Raw genomic sequence first — 22,237 nt, 5'->3', positions numbered from 1 at the left:
AAATGTCACACACCAACATGATAATGACAGAAATGGACTCCTACAGTACTAAGACCACAGGCCAGTCATTTTGAACAATGAACATTGTGTGTGCAATGTGTTTTTTTTGGGCAGTGCTAAAGGGGCTATACACAACACAAAATTCAATATGAGACGCGGGTTGGCCAGGCCTGGCTTAATGTGACCTTTCTTAACATTTTTATTTTAAAAAATTCAACAACAAATAACAACAAAAACTTCTTAGTACATGGATATATTTTACAGTAAAGCAGTCGAAGAGAACACAGATGGCTTTTTTTATTGTTGTTGAATGTAGCCTAAAATGCTAACTTACCCCTACAAACCTTTCAAAAGAAATGTATTTTTAAACTATTAACTGTACCTTGTAGAAGAGGTCGGGGCAGAGGCGGGCATTGCAGCGGAGCCACTTGTTGGTGCCGTCCTCGCAGCGTTCGATGATGTATCCAGTAATCATGCTGCCTCCGTTCCTTAGAGGAGTCTCCCAGGTGAGCTGCACTGAGTTCTTGTTCTGGTCCTCCCAGACCAGGTTCAGAGGGGGGCTGGGAGGCTCTATAGGGCACAAAAAACACAAATATTACTGGAGGAGGCAGAGACTGAGAAAGTTAGGTTGAAGTTTTTGATCTGAGGCTTGCTTGAGTGTAAAGAAAATTCTTAGAATTAAATATAACGTCTTTTTAAAAAGTTATCTCCGTTCTCTGACAAAAAAATTAACTAAAGTCACAGAATTAATAATTTCATTTCAGCTGGAAGAGCCTTTGGGGTAAATTTCCGTAAAAATTACTATAACTATAAAATGTGATGAATCTTACCGATGGGATCCATGATCTTGACGGGCTGTGAGGCAGCGCTGGGCTTGCCGACGCCAGCTTTGTTCTCAGCTTTGACTCTGAAGATGTATTCTTTGTTCTCGATGACGTCGTTTATAATGGCGCTCAGCTCATCGGCTTTGGTCAGCTGGACAGGCGACCACTTCACAGACGTCCTGTCGCGCAGCTCAATGATGTAAGAGGTGATAGGAGAACCTCCGTCCGACACGGGAGGCTCCCAGGAGATGGTGCAGCCAAACTTGGTGACGTTTCCAACGATCACGTTCAGAGGAGCTTCGGGAACATCTGAAACCAAAAAGAAAACAATTTAGAAAACTGAGAGCAATGTTCTTGTTGAACAAGTATTATTAATGTCTTCCAGTCAACAAAGGAAGACAGAGGGGTGGTATTGCTGGAAATGACCTGGATTTTTGTAGTGTGTCTTTGTAGGGTAAATCAATAAAATTCTTACCAAACTTGTTCTTGGCCTGTACAGGTTTGTCGGTCTCTACGTAGGGTCCGCTGCCGACCCGGTTTCGGGCACAGACTCTGAACAGGTACATGGAGTCCTTCTGGAGGCCGGTCACTGTGAACTCAGGGCTCTCTGCGTGGTCTGTGGCCAGGGTCCAGGTCTTACGCTTCACATCGCGTCTCTCCACCACGTAGCCAATGACCTTGCTGCCGCCATCGCTCTCGGGCTCCTCCCATGCCAGGCTGACCTCGCCATCGGCAGTGTCGACCACCTGCAGGTTCTTCACGGGTCCCGGGACATCTAGGAAACAACATATGATCATCAGCATAACGTGGACATTACAAAGAAATTTAGTCTACTAGTCAGAAACAAAAACTGATTATACTAACTCTCTAACATTTATTAAAATGTTCAGCATTAAGTATGGTGGTTAACCTGATTTTGGTCTTTTTTTGGACCACAGTTTTATCTTTGTGTTGAGAGTCACACCAACTCACCGATGACTTGCAGGTTGATGAAGGCTTCTCCCTGTCCATGTTTGTTCTTAATCATGATCTTGTAGCGGCCTTCGTCAGACTTCATGGGGTCCTTCAGCCGGTACTCTGTGCGGTCGGCGGATGTGTAGATGTTGTCTTTGGGCAGACTCAGGTTGTTGTACAGCCAGTCGGCCTCAGCCTGTGGGTAGGCGCTGTAGGGGACGGCCATGGCGATGGGCTTCCTGGCATCTGTGACATAGCTCTGGTCCGTGGTCTTAATCTTAGGCACAGCTGGAGGAGGAGAGAGCAGCTTAGTTTGAGTATTTTACTACCATGTAAAGTAACATAATCACTCTTAGTAAAACGTTTTTGCTACATTGATCTTTATTTCCTGAACTCTTACCTGCCAGCTCCAGCTTGGCCTTGGCGTCTTTGTCTTTGGCGATAATTCTGTATTCTCCCTGATCCCGAGGTCTGATCTCACAGACCTGAAGTCTGTGGACTTTACCCTCGCTCATCATCTGGTATTTGTCTCCCTGGACAACCGTCATATTGTTTCTCAACCATTTCACCTCCACTCTGTCCTTGTTCAGCTCCACCTCGAACACAACATCCGAGCCCGGAGGTTCGAACACGTCCTGTGGTGGTCTGACAATCTCCACTGGGGTCTCTGCAGGACAGAGGGGTAGACGTGGTAGAGAGGTCATCAACCAGAGTAGCAACAGAATAAGAACTCATTTATACTGAAATATATTCTGAAGAAGCTCACCTTCAACAAAGAGCCTGGCTCTGGATCTCTTATCGTCCACACCGCAGGCATATTCACACTCATCGTCGGGTCTGCACTCTTTGATACGCAGAGTGCACATCTTTCCATCTTTTGTAAATGTGTATCTGGGGAAATAAACAGTAAGTTATTTAATTTATTAAATTAAAATTGTAGTTATTTAAATCATTATTCACTATCTAACCAACAAAATAACATTAGTTTGGGGAATTATAAGAAACGTTTAAAAGATTTCACAGCTGGTACATCCACTCTTCTGTTCTGAGGGTTTGAATAAAGTTCTGGTTCTGGTCTGACGTACCTTGGTCCTTCTCTTATCTCGCGTCCGTTCCTGTACCACTTGACGTCGGCTTTCTCTTTGGTCAGCTTGCAGGTGAACTCTGCGTCCTCGAACTCGGTGATGGTCTGGTCCTTCAGCTGCACGGAGAAGTCAGTCGGGGCCTCACTGATGATCAGCTCTGCAGCTGACTTGTTCTCTCCGGCCACGGCGGTGTACTCTCCCTCGTCGGCCAGCGTGCAGTCTTTGATGGTGAGTGTGTGCTTGTCTTTGTCCACCCGGTAGACAACGCGTTTGTTGAAGGTGATCTCCTGGCCGCCCTTCATCCACTTCAGAGTGGCCTTGGGCCGGTTGACCTTGCAGGAGAAGCTCACGGTCGTCTTCTCCTGGGTGTCGATGTCCTCCAGAGGAACCACGATCCTCAGACTCTCCTCTGAACACAAAACATCATAACAGAAACGTTCAGCTCAAAGGAAACAAAAGAAGAAGACTGAAACAGGGTGAAGCTCTGACCCACTGACCTTTGACGGACAGCTTGCAGGAACTCTTAGCCTGCTCTCCTCTCTGATTGATCAGGTTGATGCTGAAGTCGGCTTCGTCGGCCTTCTGGGCATCTTTGATCCTCAGGGAGAAGACGTTGTCTCTCTGCACCATCACATACTTGCTGCTCTCAAACACCGTCTCCTCGTTCTTCAGCCACTTGGCCTTCGCTCCCTCTGTGTTCACCTCGCAGTTCAGGACCACTTCCTGTCCTTCTTTCACCTCTGTGTCCTTCAGTGGTGTGATGACCTTCAGTTTCTCTGCAGGAAGAATAAACGTCAGAGACAATGAACATTTCTGAGTCTGATTGTGACACTCTTTTTATCATTTTTTATTTTTGGTGATTAAATTGATGTTTCAGTTGGAGTGAACTGTTAAAAATAAATAAAATAAAAATGAGTTACTAGTAATTTGTGTAAGAATGTGAACTAAAATAAAATCAAATGTATTTTGTTTCCATATTTAAATCCCATTAGATGTTTTGTTTTGTACAGTATGTTCACTTATCTTATTAAACTTGATTAAAAAAAATGGAATTTAAAATAAAAAATTAAAGAAACATGAAAAATTATGTAAAACTTAAAAGAAACTAAAAAGTAAAAGAAACTGGGGGCGGGGCTTACCGAGCACGGTGAGGTCAGCGCTGGATCTGGTCGCTCCGATCATCACCACGTATCCGCCCTCGTCTTTGAGCTCACTGTTCTTGATGACCAGAGTCCGTCTCTTGCCATCGCTGACCATCTGGTATTTGTCTCCAGCTTCCAGCTCCTTGTCGTCTTTCAGCCATTTGACCTCGAAGGTATCCTTGGAGACCGAGCAGGTGAACTCGGCCTTCTCGCCCTCCACCACCTCCTGGCTGTGAGGCCGGGAGATAAACTCAGCAGCCAGTTCTGAAACACAGGAAGAACCGTGAGAGCTTTTGGGCTGCATTCTATGGCCGGACTGTAAGTTCAAACTATTAAAACTTAAACGTAAAAACAATAGACAGTTATTATGCCAAATTATGAAAGAATAAAGATACAAGTTTAAAAAGTATTAAAGATTCAACATTTTGACTTATTATTTCTTATACTTCTGACTTACAATGAGTATGTTTATTTTTGTCATTTCTATCATTACATATATTTTTTTCTTTTCCTAGTCAGAATGAGCTTCCATAGATTTGTCTTCCTGTCTCTTGTATAATAATCATTACTTTACAAACAAGGAGGACAGGAATTTGACAAAATCCGTTTTTTGTTTTGTTAACAAAACCTCAGGAATCTCAATTCAGTATGAAATTCTCAGTATGAAAGCCCAATACTGCCACAAAGACAAAGAGTTTTTAAGATCATTCACATCACAATATCCCAAATTATGAGAAAGGAAGATTAGATTTAGATTTTCTATGATGTAATTTTTAATTTAAAATGTCTTAAAGATTCAAAACTTTGACTTTTGACTTACATATTTTTCTTTTACTAGCAGGAATGTCTATAAATGTTTTTGTCCAATATTAAAAACACTAAAACCTTAGAAGCAATTTAACTTAAACAAATTAAAATATAATATATTAAAATGCAGTTAAAGAAGTTTAGAGGCACAATCAGAAATGTTTAGAAGCTGAATCTCCATCAGACATTGTTTTCCTTCTTTACCATTAATCTTGAGATTTCCAGAGGTTTTGATGCTTGGACTCAGCCTGCAGTGGTACTCTCCGGCGTCGGCAATCTTAAGGTCCTGGATGAGGAGGATCCTCCTCTTCCCGTCCACGATCTGCTCGTAGCGGCCGCCCTCTGGCAGCTCCTCGTCTCCTTTGAACCAGATAACGTCGGCACTTGGTTTGGACACCTCGCAGATCAGCTTCACGCTGTCCGTCTCTGTTCCCTCCACGTTGGCCAGGTTCTTGGTGAACCTCGCTTCCTCCTCTGCAGCGAGACAAACGAACACAGTGGTCAGATCTCAACTGAATGTCGGAGCTACAGTGACACATAGGCTGTATGTAGTTACTGAGATTCTTACCGACGACAGTGAGCATGCCGGAGGATTTGGAGGACTTGGCGTCACATTCGTATTCAGCCTCATCATCAAACACAGACTTGTGGATGATGAGGATGTGTTGGCGACCTTGAGCGATTATTTCGTACTTCTTCCCCTTTCTGATTTCACTTCCATCCTTGAACCAGCGGACCTGTGAGACGGAAAGCACGAGGAGATCTCAGGTGGGTCGAGAAATCATTTTAAACACTGACCTTTCATCATCGTTTATCTGGACAGACAAATAGACAGACAGACAGACACAGCGACTGGGCTTACTTTGACGTCCATTCTGGAGACTTCACATTCGAACCTGGCAGATTCCTTCTCTTTGACCTCGACATCATGGAGCGGCTTTGAGAACTCGATATGAGGAGCTGTGGACGCACAGATTGGAGGGGGGGGGGGTCAACAAGGGTTGACAGCGGGATTATTGCATCTAATTACTCTTTAACTGTATTTAGTCTCATAAAAGGTTCTTTAACAGTTTAGTGTTGTAACTTGGTATAAAAATGGTATCATAGGCTAAATCCAATCTCTTTTGACTACCTTCCAGACCCGTGGCAACTATAAAAGGCCCATTAACATTTTTAAGAGGTCTGTGTGACTGTTTACTGGTCCCTGGTTACCTTTAGGGTTCATTAACTCTAAAAAAGGGTCCTTTAATAACTCGTAATTTCCTGTTTCACAGCTGTACTCACGTTCAACGTTGAGGAAGCAGGAGGTTTTGAAGTCTTTAGCGTCACAAGTGTACGTCTTTGAGTCATCCAGAGTGCAGTCGTGGATGACCAGCGCTCTCTTGCGGCCGTCGATGATCATCTCGTACTTCTTGGTCTTGCGGATGTCCTGTCCGTCCCTGAACCATCGTACCTCTGCGTTCTCTCTGGAAACTTCACACTCGAGTGTGGCGGTGGCTTCCTCTTCCACCGTCTGGTCCTCAAGAGGCTTCGAGAACTCAACTGGAGGCTCTGAACGCCCACAAAAACACACAGTTAAGTTTCTACTCTGCTAAACTAGAGCAGCAGCATCTCCAATGATGACGCAAAACCTCCTTTTATATATTCAAGTAAAAATCTAGCCTGATCTGACTTCCAGGACTACAAACAGATGATGAGCAGAATCAGCAGTTGCCGTCTTACCTTTGACGATGAGGTTGCCCTCAGTCTGGAAGTCCTTGGAGGTGAGTTTGATTTGTCCAGCTTCACTCAGCTGTACGTCCCGCAGAGTCAGGCTGTGGACTTTACCCTCCGTCTTCAACACCACCTGTCAGGTTCAGCAGAGTCAGTTAGTAAAGGGGTTTAACATTCTTTGATAACCACCTCTCAGGTTTATAGAGTCAGCCAGATGTGGATTTTACCAACATAGTCTGTCAGGATTAACGAAGTCTGCATGTCAAGGGTTTTACCTTCCCCTGAACACTACCCATCAGGTTTAACAGGCTTTGATTTTAGCCTTTCTTAACGCTGCCTGACAGGTTCGACTGAGTAAGAATGGGGAAGAGTCCCTTCCCTGAATGTTTCCTGTTCAACAGTCAGTTTCTCTGCCAATGGGGTTCCTAAAAGGGTAACTGGACCCTATTTTACAATATTTTTGTGTCTAACCTCGAAATCCCACCGGGGAGGGCTTCTTCAGAGCATCTTCAGGGCGTCTTCAGAGCGTCTTCTTGCCTGACGTTGTTTACTTTTATTACTTGTATTTTGTCCTTGTACATAACTCTCCTGACTGACTTCCTGTCTGCTGCCACAATGTTGATGTAGCGTGAAATTCGTTCTGGAGTCTGCACGCTGTACTTTATTTCGAAAATTGACCAAATTCTCTATGTCGTTTCTGTGTCTGACTTCCTGCTGGTGCGATCTGCTGCTTGACGCCAGTGGTTCACTGCTTTCCTCAGCGATGTATTCCAACATGGGCACGATCAGCTCCGGCAACCACTGTGCCCATTGGAATTTGGGGGTGAGTGACTAATGGGGAGAGGCATTTTTTAACACTGAGTGAGGGCGTAACGTAATCCTTCTGCTCCACTAACAGCAGTTGTTGTTTGTTCCACTAACAGTAGTTGTTGTTTGTTCCACTAACAGTAGTTGTTGTTTGTTCCACTGACAGACCTCCAGGTTTTTAAATCAGTGTCGACACATTCATGGAAAGGATCCCTACAGAGATGGACCTTTATTAACCCACAAACAGTAATAATGCACTATCATCCTCCAACCAAACTCCAGAACAAAAACACATCATTTTACCTTCCAGATCATCATTAACTTTATTTAAACAAAATAAAACAAAATAAAATTCTGTCTCTGTTAGTATTTAAACAATCACAGCTCTGGTTCTGGTGGAAAATAAATCTTAATCATGATATTCTAACATCTAACTTGTCGTCCCATTTAACTTCTAACAACCTCTGCTTAACAAGTTTCAACCTCCACTGGCTGAGCATCGCCTGTCAGGATTCAGAATCAGTCAGATGTAAGGGTTTTACTGTCTGTCATGTCCTCAGGGTTAGTCAGATTAATGGGTTTTAGGACCCGTGCAGCGTGTCTGTGATGTTCAAAGATGCTAAAACTTCTGGGTTTAATTTCCCTGAACTAAACCTGTCAGGTGTAAGCGTAAGAGAATGAGTGTGTGTGTGTGTTTTATTGTATCAACCCTAACATCAGTCAGAATTCAGAGGAGTCTGTATTTTGTGGGATTATCTCTCTGAACTAACCTGCCAGGTCTACATCGGCTCACGACAGAGTGAGGGTTTTAGGTTCACACACAGGTCGGTCGCTGAGCCCTTACAGCTAAAACGAATGCAGGCAGCTGCTTTCCTCCCCGATTGTAAACTGCATGATCTTTGACAACCTGGTGGCTGATTGGTTACACACATCCCTGTGTGTGTGTGTGTGTGTGTGTGTGTGTGTGTGTGTGTGTGTGACTGTATATCACACTGAGCTGTCTGAGCCCACAGATACACAACTCACTGAAGAGGAATTAAAACATGTTTCTTACTGTCTCTCGTTTCTAAGAATAACAAAAGAAACACAATCACAATTTCTTTGTTTTTCGGTGTTCAAAGATACAATTAATCATCATGTGTGCTTTTTCTTGGATCATTTTTATAATTTGTGAAATAAAACAGCTAAGAATACTTTCAACAGAAACTGATGAGTCTGTTTTAAAAGTGTCTTTGTGGTGGATGTTTGAAAGAGGACACAGCAGCTGCTCTCTGGTGGTTGCTCCATAAATTAAAGAGTCGTGATGGTGAAAGGAATCCCATTTGGTTTGTGATCAACAGAGAAAAGAACTTTAATACACTAATACTAATAGCTGGAAGGAGTGTGTTTGTGTGTGTTTGTTGTTTGAGCTGTTTTATTGTTTTATTGCTCTGTTGAGGGTCTGTTCACTGATAATTCCTCACATCACTAAAACAAAGTTCTCCTCACTGAAACTGAGTATGTGGGTAACAAACTGTTTCATAGGTTTTATTTACTGAGCAGGATTAAAGCACCAAAGCTTCAAATCAACTTTTCAAGCTTTATAGTTCCCTTAATATTCCCACAGTATCCTTTAAAGCTGGATGTTATTTAGTTCTGAACCATTAAACTTTGGTTCAAACTGACAGGTGAGGAGGTTTAATGAGACTCTGAGTCAACTACATGTTAATCTTCTAAAATCAGTTTTTTAGATTTTCATTTGTAACAGCATGTACCAGTGTCACTCTAATTAATATTAGTCAGTAATAATGTATTTAATGTCAGTTACAGTGATTTATCTTTGGTTTTTAAGTACTTTAACTCACCTAACTGGAGAAGAATCAAGTTTAAGTGAAGGCTGATTAACATGAATCTGAGTTTAGATCAATCTCTGCTGCTGCAACAGTGCCTTGATTTCATAATAAACCAGGAAATAAAAATTTGATGCCAGGTAGACAACAAACCAACTCATTTAGATTTCAGGGCATATTAATTACACATGCAGCATCAACATTGAAAATGTTAATTTAATTTACTTAATATATTAATTTCATATTGAGAGAAAACAAGCAGTGCTATCAGACAGTAAAACAACTAGCAGCTTTAGTTTAAGCTTTGATGAAACAGTTGATGTAGCATGTGAATCTCCACCCGCATTGAACATGTTACATGTTGTAAATCACACTTGCACAACCCAGAGAGGGATCATGTGTCCAAGCTCTCAGGTTACATCCGATAATCAAACTAATCCCACGTTATGACCTGGTATGATTTCAGGGCCTGGACTCACGCAGAGCTCTTTTCAACATATTTCAGCGTGAAAGCGGCAATTATTTCGATACGAGCAGAGACATTTAGCCCGTCCAGTGTGTTTTTTCAAACTGAAGTTGTCAAATAGCTCCTGTTGCCACCTGCCCTGCGCCTCAACCTCCTGTGGCTGTTAAAAATAACCCCGTAGAAACGCTTGCAGGGCAGAAAAGCCTCCCCGCCTGCGTTATCTCAAAACCAGATCGAATGCTCAGCTGGAATCCTGAAGCTCCACCAGCAGGCCCTTATATGAAGACAGACTGAAGCTCGAGCAGCACGGTGCAAAGAAAACTGAACATTGTGTACAAACAGAAAGGGAAACACCGGCCCTGGCTCTGGACCAGAACCAGCACAAGGCCTGGACTCATGGAGTATCTGTGAAGACTAACTGAATGTCAACAGCTCTGGTGTGTCGGGACAGGAAGTGAATCACAGAGTCTGTTTGTGGTTGTTTGTGGGGTGTGTTGAGACTTACTCTGTCGCTTGGTTCCAGCTTTGTACCCCCCAGGAACCACTCGACAGCGATGCCTTCGTATGACAGTTCGCACTCGAAGGTAGCGGTCTCCCCAGCAGTCACGGTGACATCCTTCAGAGGCCTCTTTAGGCCGATCACCCGGGCTTTGGATTGGGGAGAAGACATAGTTAGTCCCCCCCCCGAAACAGGTCAATAGATCCAAAAATCCCCAGAGAGAAACGGCTAATCCTTAGATGCTAATCCTCATGGTGTGGTTGAGCTGAAGGCAGGCCGCTGGAAGCCCTCAGGACAACTGAAGCCAGCCACCCTGGGACTTGGCATTGGGGGGCCAAGCTCATTAGCATACGACCTGCCATCAGATGTATATGGCTGGCAGAAACCAGTGAGAGACAGGGTCGTGTCCTCCCCCCTGCCAATCACTGCAATCCTGCTCTAGATAAGGCATGTGGCTTCTAAAATAACCGAGGGGCCTGATTGGCTAAGAGCCCACCTCTGCCAAACCCATCGGTGGAAGCCAATCTGCTCCTGTCAATCACCGGCCTGCAATTTCCCTGAAAATTGCACAAGTTACCCAACGTCACATTGCAGAAAATGCCGACATCGTGGCTCAGTCATAACGCTGCCATGTAACCGGTGTTAGTGGGAGTTTCGGAAACACGGGCCGGACTGAGATCCAGGATGTCACTTTAGATTAACAAGCTGCATCAACTATTTACAACAGGCTTCCTCACATGCCGGAATTAAAGCCCCTTAACAGCCAGTTAAAGGCCGGCTGGCAGCGTCAGTGACAGCCAGCTGAGAGCTGGACTGTTCATTTATTTAGCGAGCTGTCAGTGTGAAGAGTTTACAATCATCATCTGCTCTGCCAGAATCATCTCTGACTGACAGGAGCTCTCATGTCTAGATTTTTAACACAATACAAACCGACGGAAAGGACAGGATTTCTAAATATACATTAAAAGTTACATACACTTCAAAAAAAGCTCTATCTGAACAAGTGATTTCACCTTTTGAGAATTTTTCAAGTTCTGAGGAGGCATTTTTAAACTTCCTAATGCAGAACAGGACTAAATTACAGTCAATACTTTACAGTCTCAGCTTTCTACCCATTATAATTAAAGGTACAGTTTGAAACATTTAGGAGGATCTATTGTCAGAAGTGGAATATAATATTCATAGACATAATAACATTAGTGTTTAATCACCTGAAAAAAAGAATTGCTGTGACGTTTTCGTTACATTAGAATAAGATGTTTATTCTACAGACGATGTGGAGTCCATGTTGAACCACCACGTTTCTATAATAGCCGAGAACAGACTAACTAAACACTGGCTGTAGTTCGGGTTTTTTGTGCGTTTCGCAGCCACCGTCGTTTCTCTTACACTATTCGAAGGGAAGAAATCTCACACTAATCATGTCTACATGATCTGTAAATTCTGCACACTGGATCTTTAAATGTGAATTTTAAAAACTGAAAAAATAGCAGTTGGTTGTAAAAGATGATCCTTTTAAACAAACTGAGCTTACTTTTTATTTATTCTAAAGCAAGAAACCTGTAAAACTATGTCATTACTACAACTATGTATAACTTAAACTCTTATTTTCTGTCAGTAGCTTCATTATTTAGAGCTTTTTCACAGCAGCCATTTGGACATGAAATAGTTGGGTAAAGACAGGTTTACCAATGATACTAATTCAGGTTTTGTTCCATTCAGGTGAAACACAGTCAGGGGGCTGTCTAAGTCCCGCCCCCTTTTGGAAACGTGGTCAACGTCCTCCTTTGCTGTACTTAGATATGCTATGTGCTAGACAAATCTATGTTGAAAAGACATTTAGATTTAGACATATATATAGTCACATCTTAAGTTAGCTAATGTTAGCGGAACACTACGTGTTTTAAGTAGGAAGGGTCAATTCTGCATGTTGGCTCTCTGGAAAGGCTCCTTAATTAGTATCATCAGTAACACCTGTGTTTACATACTGTTTCGTGTCAAAATGGTCGCTGTGAAAAATATCCATTGGCTGAATTTTGTTGCAGCTGAATTAAGTATGAATATAAATGACTTGTTAAGATGGAGGTTTTGTTGCAGTGTGGAATATATTTAATTCCTGTTTTGCGTCTCACTGGTTCAAATCTTGTGCTCAAATGTATCGAACAAAACTTTAAACTTGCTTTGACGGGTTCAAACGCAGAAAAATTATTTTACAAAGCGTAAAGAACCGACAAAATCTTTTGCAGGTAACGTTGGGTAACAGTTTAAACAGTGTGTTTTCACATCAGCTTTGTGGTTTTCTTGCATTGGTTGGTTGAGAAAAATTTCTTGTTACTCTGGTTGGTCTTTGTTTGATAAGATAAAGCCAGCGTTCAACAGGCTGTGCTTTATCTTTAGTCTGATAACTCCCTGTTACTTTCACTGCTATCTCTACACCCCCGGTCTGTTTTGGTTGGAGCAACTCTCTGAAATGTGAAATTCAATTGTGAATGTATATAAATGCTGATATTTATTCACAATCAACCAATCATTTGTTGATTTAGTCTTTACAGACAAACAACAAAACTACTTTTTATTGTTAGTGTCTGTGAAGTCTATTTTTTTTTTTTTCAGTTGCATTTAGGTGGCTATAGGGTGATTTTTGTTGTCCAACCCCGAAGTTAAGCGTCACCCAATGTTTTAGTAAAGATTCAACTTTTTTAGAAAAGCACAGAGAAATCAAGTGACATCAACCACTTTTTTTTCTCAGCCAACCAATCAGGATGAAGGAGTTGCTGGAGTTCATGTTTCTCACAACATGTAAATTCCTTCATGAAACTATTACTAAAATCTGGTTAATTAACAAGCAGTGTGCATGTAAATGTACAGAGCAGGATCAGAGTCATCAGCTCATATCCAAGAACCGAAAGTGTCGTCTGTAAAGAGGAGGGATTTCAAGTATTCTTAGCTAACCACCAACAAATGTTTTCCCAACCTGTCTCTGATTTATGTTAGTGTTATTTCTGTCACCTTTGACCCTGAGCTGAGCTGTGGATTTGGCATTCGCTGCCGAGAAGTCGATGCTTCCGGCCATGTCCTTTTTGCAGTTGAAGAGGATCAAAATGTGTCGGGGTCCTTCCTCCTTGATCTCCACATCCTGAGAACAAAAATCACACAGCTCGAACAAGATCTGCTCATCAGAAGAAAGAGTTGACACAAGCTCCCAAAGTCCCAGAAAATAATAAATAAGGTTGTATTGATTTAATAAAAAATCTGCCTTCGGAACAAGTGGAATTATTTTGACCCCACTGACATTTGATATGGATTTAAGTGGCAATCTCTAAGATTTTCTTTTAAAGAAACATCTGTTAAAATGCTGAATTAAGTTACTGCTAATGCAAACCAAACATTTCCTACTGCTGCAGCTTCATAATAAAAACATTTAACTGGCAATGAGTTGATTTTATTATGAAGTGACAATAAATCCAAAGTGTTTGTCAGTGACCTTAACACTGGCAGATATAGTTCAAGACAAATGGGTGAACTTTAAACAACACAACATGAACATTAGCTTAGCATTAAATCTCATCATGTTGTAATGTAGTATTTTTTTAGTTTTTGTAGCGGAAGAAGAGCGAAGAACAAATCTCTTATCATGTGAAGGCAGTTTTAGATGAAGAGTTGCAGGTGACAGAACACACCTCCAACGCCTCCTGCTTTCACTGTGTTCTGCTGTTAAAATAATAATAATAATAATAATAATAAAATAAGATCACAGTCGCTCACAGCATGTTGTAAAAAGGCCAATTATTACCTGACTTCTTTATTATAACGACATCAATGTTGGGCTAGTTACTTAAAACATGATTCCAAAAATAAATCTGGGAATGTGATTTGACTTAATTTCAAATCAGTAGGAGGTGACAACACAAGTTATGTTGTAACTGTTTTACTGTTTCCAACAGAAACTACAGGTCTCTCTACACAACCAGGACTGAAATCTTAAGGACTGCCACTTCAAATAAAAAGGAGATCTTAATGGTGTTATTAATCTTACGGGAGATGCGTGGAGTGTCTCTCCCTTCAGTTTCCAGATGGCATGAAGGTCATCCTCTGAAATCTCTGTCTCAAACTTGGCTGTCTCGGTCTCTGTGACCTCCACGCTGTACAGCGGGCGAAGAACCTTGATGTCGCGCTCTGCAGAGGTTTAAAAAGACGTTAGAGAAAACCAAGCAGGAGGTGAAGCTCACTGAAATCTCTCTGACAACCCGGAGAACAACACGTGAAAACAGTTTCATTGTTGTCGCATACAGTGAAAACGATGTCTGATGATCAGTGGAGGACATACAGTGGACATGAAGACGTGTGACAGTATGGGCGTGAAGCTGACGCTCTTTTGTTCAGAGCGACTTACAGTTTTTGCAAAAGCAGAAGACACTGAGTAACTCTCAACAATAACCCAACCCTATAAAACATCTCTACACTATCAACAGACATAGCTTTAAGTATTATAACTGAATTATCAATTCTCATTAAGGACATTTATGAACTGTTTTAATCAGATTGAGCTTGGATCCAAATGTATTTCTAAAAAGTCGCAGTAATGAACATAAACAGTTTACAAATGTTTTATAGATGATATCATATTATTAGATTATAATCACAAATCAACAGTTATTGAAATATTAAAGATGTGAAACAGTCCTTAGTGTTATAACATATTATTGATTGGAAACTTTAATAAAGTTCATGAGAGTTATTTTGTAATTTTGCAAATTTCAAATTTTGTTAAAATTGTTCAAGTGTCTTTTTAGGAAGTAATTTACTTATTATTTCATCAGAACAGTGTTCCTGTCAGAAATAAATCCAGATTTTATTTTTTTTGCAGCTATTACTATTATTGCTATTAATCATTCATGTATTAGCAATAAATAAAAATAGAAATAATCAACTTCATAAATGTGTTCTTAATATGATCAACAACTATAAATAAATAGTTTACATCCTATTTAGGTCCCAATCTGAACATTTTAGTGCAAATTATTTTAATTATTTATTATTTTTCACCCTCTACTGGTTGAAACCTGCTACTGGACTTGAATTTTGCTATTGGCTGATCTGGAGGCAGGTGACATTAGTAGTGGCAGCTTTTGTCACCAACTAACCCCTGCTTATATAAGACCAACGTCTCCACTCTGCAGACTGTGGAATGCTACACAGCCGTTAGCCTGACACTCTACCATAGACACTGGAGAGTTAGCCTCTCTAAACCGCTAGCTTTACAACACAGGTAGCACACAAAAACTTTTACAAACAGCATGAATATGCTTCTAGTCACTGTAAAAGCTCCAGTGGAGTCTGACACAGCTATTTATGGCTGGTTAGCTCCTTTAGCTCTGTTAGCTCTGACTACCGGCTGCTATATTCTTGCTATTGTGAACAGTGGTCAGTCTGTCACTCTGGTCGGCGTTACCTCCCAGATCACACATTACGTAGCCTCATGGCCACACCCCCTATCTGAATCTCTCTGCTGCATTTTAAAAGAGAGCTAGCATGATTACGGGATTGGTTAAACTTTTACATGCTTCTATATACAGTTATAACGATCACTTAAGATGTATAGGGCTGGATTATCCTCAAGTGTCCCAAACACTACAAACATTCAGAATGAGAGTACAGGACACAGTAATGAAGGACGGAGGGAGGCGAGGTTTCGGTGATTGGACGGTGGGCAGGGCCTGATTCTGCAGTCCTGATCGGGGTCTGGGGGAGGAGCCAGCTCGCCGCAGGTATTACCTTCGATGTTCAGGTCAGCTGTGGTTTTGTCGGTGCCACAGTCGCAGGTATACGCTCCAATGTTGCTCTTTGCCGCCTTCTTGATGACCAGCATGCGCTTCTTGCCGTCTGATTGGATGAGAATGTTCTTGGAGGGAAAGATTTCGTTACCGTCTTTGAACCATTTGACTTCGTCTTTGGCTTTGCTCAGCTCGCAGGCCAAAATGATCTCGTCCTTCTCGACGGCGGTGTAGTTCTGGAGTTTCACTGTGAAGTACAGGTCGCCCTCTGCAAGAAGGCATACAACAAAACCAGTAATGACCAGATAAAAACAATGATTTAAAAGTATGGAAATGGAGGTCATGACCTCATCCTTTCTATAATCGTGATCTGACACCATTGTGTGGAAATACAGCTGCATCCTTCTAGAAAATTATACTAACCGAGCACTGTGAGCATGGCCTCTGAGGTCTTGCCCATGGCCTCGACTTTGATCATGGAGGTGTCATCGATGGTGACCTCCTTGAAGGCCAGTGTGTGGACTTTTCCGACCTCTGACATGTGCACCACCTTGCTGGGGTGCAGACGGATGTCGTTTTTGTACCAGACTACCGGGATCTTTTCATGAGAGAGTTCAATGCTGAACTCTGCTGTTTCACGTTCCTTCACGGTCACATCTTTAATCGGCTTAATAAATTCGAGGCGAATACCTGACAACAGAAATTGTAGATGTAGGGAATTAAATATAAAGTTGTAACACTATGGGTAAGACATCAGAACATACAGATTATAATGGTGTTGATGTGTCCAAAGGCACGGAAGGCGAGGTTTCGCTCATACTTTGGTATGCCCTCATATACACATCATACCATTCCTAATCTGAAATGGTCTGACTCCATTTACCTTTGATAATTAATTTTCCAGATGTCCTCTTATCTTCAGCCTCAAACATGTATTTGGCTTCATCTTCATATCTGGCAGGTTTTACAATAAGAGTGTGTCTCTTTCCCTCCACCAGGAGTTCAAACTTATCATCATTTGACAACTCCTGAGATCCCTTCAGCCAACGGAAGCTTTTGGGCTCTCTAGAAATTTCCAGCTCAAACCTTGCCTCATCCTTTTCGTACACGTGCACATCAGCCAGTGGTGTAATGAATGAGACTGGGAGCTCTGTTGATTCAGACAGACAGAGTTACATCAATGTGCAGATGTAGTGCTCTCAAACAAAAACTTCTGATCCGTTGTGTTTTGTAAAGTAAATAAAGGTCGGAGGCCAATAAGAAGATATTATAAGACAAAATGATGTTCTTGGTATACACAATGTAATAGCATTTACACCTTTCATAGAATGTAAATCTCTATTACATTTTATTAAACCTTGGTTATGGTCTGGATATTTCTGCTATTGTACCCAAAAAGTTAGGAAAAAAGGTAACAAAATGGAAGAACAAAGACATTTTAAAGTAAAAAGTGAAGTTGAAAGAATAGCTGTGTGCTCAAGCTTTTCATTTTCAAAGAAGAAAACCATGAGCACAGTGTTGTGCTTGGAAAAGACTTTGCAAAAGAAGCTCACCCTTCACTTTCAGGTTAGCAGAACACTTGGCGTTGGCGGCAGTAAACGCCAACTCGCCTGTTTGAGGCACTTTGCAGTTGTACAAGACCAGTGTGTGTTTGGCACCATCCTCCACGATCTCAACATCCTGCAGATGGCCCGACAAACTTCAGCATTTCAGTAAAAACACAAGTACTCGAGAAAAAGTGATCAGAGCAATACCGTGGTCAATTCACTTTCATTTGTTAGCTAACGAGAGATCAAACACTCTCTTACTCCATATCTTAAAACCGTTGGTTAGATATCTGAAACTTTTCAATACTTCAAATCCAAGTCAGCCTGAGTCAAAATGAAAGTGAATCGAATGGCAGGTAAGAGAATGTCTGCTGAGATGTATTTTAATGAGACATACAGCAGATGGACTGAGGACTTCGCCATTCAGTTTCCACTGGCCGTGGACATCGTCCTCACTGAGCTCGACCTCAAATCGAGCGGTCTCTCCGTCAAAGACCTCAGCGCCATACATCGGCCGAACCACCTTGATGTGGCGAGCTGACATTTAAGAGAGGGGACAAAATTCTTACTGAAGACGTTCAGACATTTAAATATTCAAACAAACTTAACATACATACACATACACAGTACATATATACAGACTTACATACATACAAATACTTCGACAATAGACAGGCACAGGTAGAGTTTCTACTCTGGCAATATAGAAACCTCCTTTATTGTGCTATAAACAATCTTTTCATAGGACCATAAACAACCAAATGGCTATCAATGTTGGCTCTAACAGTAAAAATACTGTGAGGATCCAGTTTTGCAAGGATTGTTTGTGGGCTACCAGAGCAGTTTTTGCGGCAGAAGGTACACAGCTACAACACAAAGTCAATTAATCGAGACACGTCATTGCCAAACAGGAATTTATGAGAAGCCATTTGGTTCTATACGGACCTTTCAGATTATCGAGGCACAAAAGGCACTGAAGAACAATAAAGAGGTTTGTTTCTTCAAAGACTGATGGTTCTGGGACCATGATCACTCTGAAGAAGTGTCTTCAAAAACACAGAACAACAGCCAATAAAACAGAACAAAATACACAAGTTAGGGTGGAAGAACACTACAAGAGAACTAATTCCCTATCAAAGTAGAGGGGTTGAATACATCATAGCTTCAATGTGAGCCTTTCTCTTAAAACTCCTGTAGTGTGTTTCTACCATTTTCGCAAGGGTGGGGTGATGAGAGGGACCACATACAGGTGTTGGCAGTGGTAATTAAGAAGTGAGGAAAGCAAAAGGGGCTTCAAGTGCAGAAATTGCAAGAAAATGGGTGATAAGGCTTGAGGTGTGGTTAGGAGGCAGTAAAGGTGAAGGGTAAGAATAGGCATCAAGAAGGGGGAAGTTGCCTCAATAGAGAATCAAAAATCAAAGGCAAATTCTATGTCTTTACCTTCAATGTGAAGCATTGCCGTTGTCTTGTCTGTTCCACAATCACATAGGTACTGTCCTTTGTCTTTGTCGGCAACTTTCTTGATGATGAGGGTTCTGCGTTTGCCCTCGGCCTTAATGGCCACCATCTTAGAGGGCTTGATCTCTGCCTCATTGTGGTACCACATGACATCCACATCTTTGCTGAGCTCGCAATCTAGAACCACCTCGTCTTTCTCCACTGCAGTATAGTCCTGCAGCTTAACTGTGAAGTACGCATCTCCCTCTGAAATGGGGAAATGTTTGGATGACTATCCGTGGCACATATATGACACTACAATATATATGGTACAAGGCAAACAAAGGACAAGACAGTCAAAAAGACAAGGGAGCACAAATGCACGACAACAACACAGCACAGAAAGACAATGTTTTACAAATACATAACAAGGTCGTTTTGTGGACCTACAGACACAGACATGGACAAATTGTACAAATAGCTGTAGAGAATAAGAAGAACAGACACTGGAAGAGGAGGACAGAAAGAGAACAAGCGGTAATTCTTGGTTTACCTATGACCGTCAGGTTAGCCATGGAAGGAATTCCTTTGGCCTCAGCCTTAATTTGGCATGTATCATCTAGAGTCACTTCCTTTATTTCTAGCACATGTTTCTTTCCATCCACATGAGTGACCACTGTCCTGCTGGGATGAATTTTAACGTCGTTCTTGTACCAGGTGACGGGGATGTTCTCATGAGAGAGCTCCAGCTCGAACCGAGCTGTTTTGCCTTCCTTCACAGTTTGGTCCTTTATTGGCGAGATAAATTTGAGCCTGATACCTATAATAGCATTAGTAAAGCATAATCATATAATTTAGTTTGAAAGAGGAGGCAACCAACTCAATGAATAGAATAATAACGGTTCTGCTAGTTATGTCCAGTAATGGCAGTCCAGCACTTACCCTCCACTGTGAGTCTAGCTGTTGAGAGTTTTCCCAAAACCGCAATCGTATATTCATCCTCGTCATCAAACTCACAACAGTTTATAATCAGCATATGCTTCTTTCCATCATCGATGATGTCATACTTTTGGTCTGGGGTGACAATGTCATCCCCTTTATACCACATGACCTTAGAGACATCCTTCGTGATGGTGCATTCAAACTTAGCCTGTTTCTTTTCAGGCACAGAAACATCCTTCAGCGGGACAACAAAGTCCATTTCGATTTCTGGGTTAAAAAGTGACACAGGTACAGTACATCAACTACACAACAAAACACAACAACAGTACAACAGTCTACAACAAGTGGCCAGTTTACATTGTACCCCCATGTATGCAGTGCTGGGTTGTGTGCATCCATCTCTAGAAGTTTGTGGGATCATATCACAGAGATATCAGAGGGTATTGACATGAAACGCCATGAAATTGTTTGCTGCCAATTAGATTGTGGCTCTATACACAGCTTATCCCATCTTTTCCAACAGAAAACCAACTAGAGACATCTTCAGATTGTGCAGGTCCCAGGCCAAAATGACATCACTCTGCATTTCCAGGATTGCTTAAAAACTGCTTTGGAACATTGCATTGAAGGACTCCATGTGAAGAATGCTTAAAGGCTGTCATCAAGGGCCGCAGTCTTGCTGGTAACAAGGATTATGTTCTGTCACAGGGAAGGACCGGTCCATCATCTTGTTCAGCTGGAATCAAATTCTGACTACAGTTTTATCAGGATGAAACAAGAATCTTCATTCCAAAGACCATTCTTCTTTCTACTTGCTTTTCATCGAGTCCTCACCAGTTACCTTATGTTTGTGAAAAAAAATCAACCATCTGCTGCCATCAAAAAAAAGTTACTAAACTCCCTTATTTTTTGGTAAAACTAAGGCAATATGATGTTACGTGTAGTGGAGTGACCCATTCATGAACATGGTGTTGGTGTAACTTGTAAACTGGCCGCTGCCTGTAGATTTGACATAAAACATTTAACCACAGACAGTACGAATATACAGTAGAGGGACACCACTACACACATTTTCACGGAAATCTGACAGAACAACAGACAGGTTTCCATTGTCCATTGAACAGACTGTACAAAATATAGAACAACAATACAGGACACCATTTCGACCATGGGAAATAGTTGGGATCCCATATCAAAATTCCTTCTCGTCCTTCCGGGCTCAAAGAAATGCTGCAAATGAATTTGACTCTTCAACCCTATTAAATAAAGATCTAAGGTCCGCTCTCACGTGCCATAAAGCTTTATTGCCCACGGACCTTACGCCTTTATTTTTACAGCTAATACCGTAAAACAATGGCACATTGTAATTCCGATCCTGGATACTAGGAGTACTTCCTTACCTTTGACATTGAGCATTGCAGTGGTTATGGCGTTCAGAGCCTGGTAGGACACTTCTCCGGCCTGATCCAGTTGGCAATTTTTCAGTGTGAGCTTACGCACCCCACCTTCCATTTGGATGTCGCACGTCTGATGGATACATTACAATACATTTATATATACAAAATAGTGAAACTGAACATGCAGATGTTGAACTACATGCCTTAAGACTTTCCACGTGTTATTCAGTCTTACCGGGGATCTGGTCAAAACCTCTCCTCTGAGCTTCCATTCTCCTGGAACATCATCCTCAGAGATCTCTGTCTCAAACTTAGCATCTTCCTTCTCAACCACCTCAACGCTGGCCAGGGGCTTCAGGATCTCAGCTTCCCGCTCTGATAAAGGAGTCATATTAGTACTCATAAATATCAACCAATAAGTAAAGTATTTAAGGGGCTCAAGTTTAAAATATAGGTAAGTAGGTAGATAGATAAACCTCCTAGTGTTAGCTTGGCAGTATACGTGCGTCCTTCCACCTCCAAGGAATATTCTGCTACATCATCAGGCTGACAGTTCTTGATGGTGAGAGTCAGCTCCTTTCCATCCTTTTTGATCTCAATCTTGTCGGAGGGAGTGACCTCATTCTCTCCTTTAATCCACTTCCAATTGGGAGTGTCCTTAAAGAGCTCACATTTAAATGTAGCGGTAGCCTTCGGTTTCACGTGCTGGTCTTTCAGTGGTTTCACAATCCAATCTTTGATGATTTCTGTTGGAGTTAAACATTACTGAATCAGTGTCCCTCATACCCTTAAAGCCACAATGTGCACCATTAAGATATTACATATTGGTAATAGGCATAGGGCAGAGGAGCTAAAACTATAGGCTTAGTTCATCTAATTTCAGTTGTTTTTCAATTATTTTAAAGCGATTAGAGAAAGAATTTCAAGGTTCTTTCTAATCTGTATTTGCCAAAGCCATAGATATGCAGATTTAAGAATTTAGCTGAAGGACATTAACCCTTTAAGCGCCAAAGT

The 22,237-nt window shown here is 41.7% G+C and overlaps 2 protein-coding genes across 34 annotated transcripts in view; both read right to left on the bottom strand.

Moving 5' to 3' along the window:
- ttn.2 (titin, tandem duplicate 2) overlaps positions 1–22,237 on the bottom strand; it is a 212,218-nt gene that overhangs the window by 86,819 nt on the left and 103,162 nt on the right. For all 33 annotated transcript variants that reach the window (XM_035676170.1, XM_035676193.1, XM_035676176.1 and 30 more), the window contains 20 exons: positions 21,700–21,969; positions 21,459–21,598; positions 21,227–21,353; positions 14,163–14,302; positions 13,136–13,262; positions 10,133–10,275; positions 6,535–6,658; positions 6,097–6,363; positions 5,675–5,772; positions 5,381–5,549; positions 5,017–5,286; positions 4,003–4,269; positions 3,361–3,639; positions 2,864–3,272; positions 2,545–2,669; positions 2,179–2,445; positions 1,797–2,066; positions 1,300–1,599; positions 831–1,133; positions 383–570 (listed from right to left, as the gene is read on the bottom strand). In XM_035676170.1, coding sequence (XP_035532063.1) covers positions 383–570; positions 831–1,133; positions 1,300–1,599; positions 1,797–2,066; positions 2,179–2,445; positions 2,545–2,669; positions 2,864–3,272; positions 3,361–3,639; positions 4,003–4,269; positions 5,017–5,286; positions 5,381–5,549; positions 5,675–5,772; positions 6,097–6,363; positions 6,535–6,658; positions 10,133–10,275; positions 13,136–13,262; positions 14,163–14,302; positions 21,227–21,353; positions 21,459–21,598; positions 21,700–21,969 — 4,283 coding nt within the window. The remainder of the gene's footprint in view (positions 1–382; positions 571–830; positions 1,134–1,299; positions 1,600–1,796; positions 2,067–2,178; positions 2,446–2,544; positions 2,670–2,863; positions 3,273–3,360; positions 3,640–4,002; positions 4,270–5,016; positions 5,287–5,380; positions 5,550–5,674; positions 5,773–6,096; positions 6,364–6,534; positions 6,659–10,132; positions 10,276–13,135; positions 13,263–14,162; positions 14,303–21,226; positions 21,354–21,458; positions 21,599–21,699; positions 21,970–22,237) is intronic.
- LOC118338840 (titin-like) lies at positions 14,819–21,219 on the bottom strand. Its single transcript, XM_035676244.1, has 8 exons — positions 19,827–21,219; positions 19,438–19,704; positions 18,888–19,151; positions 17,845–17,984; positions 17,454–17,580; positions 16,784–17,050; positions 16,324–16,590; positions 14,819–16,168 (listed from the first exon to the last, which is right to left on the bottom strand). Exons 1-8 carry the CDS (start codon positions 20,083–20,085, stop codon positions 15,768–15,770), a joined length of 1,992 nt encoding a protein of 663 aa, XP_035532137.1. The 5' UTR covers positions 20,086–21,219; the 3' UTR covers positions 14,819–15,767.

The sequence above is a fragment of the Morone saxatilis genome, unplaced genomic scaffold, assembly GCF_004916995.1.
Source record: "Morone saxatilis isolate NCDOM2014 unplaced genomic scaffold, NCSU_SB_2.0 Contig5, whole genome shotgun sequence".
Classification (NCBI taxonomy): domain Eukaryota; kingdom Metazoa; phylum Chordata; class Actinopteri; family Moronidae; genus Morone; species Morone saxatilis.
Note: the sequence above shows the minus strand (reverse complement) of the source record. Positions and strands in the feature narration are given on the sequence as shown.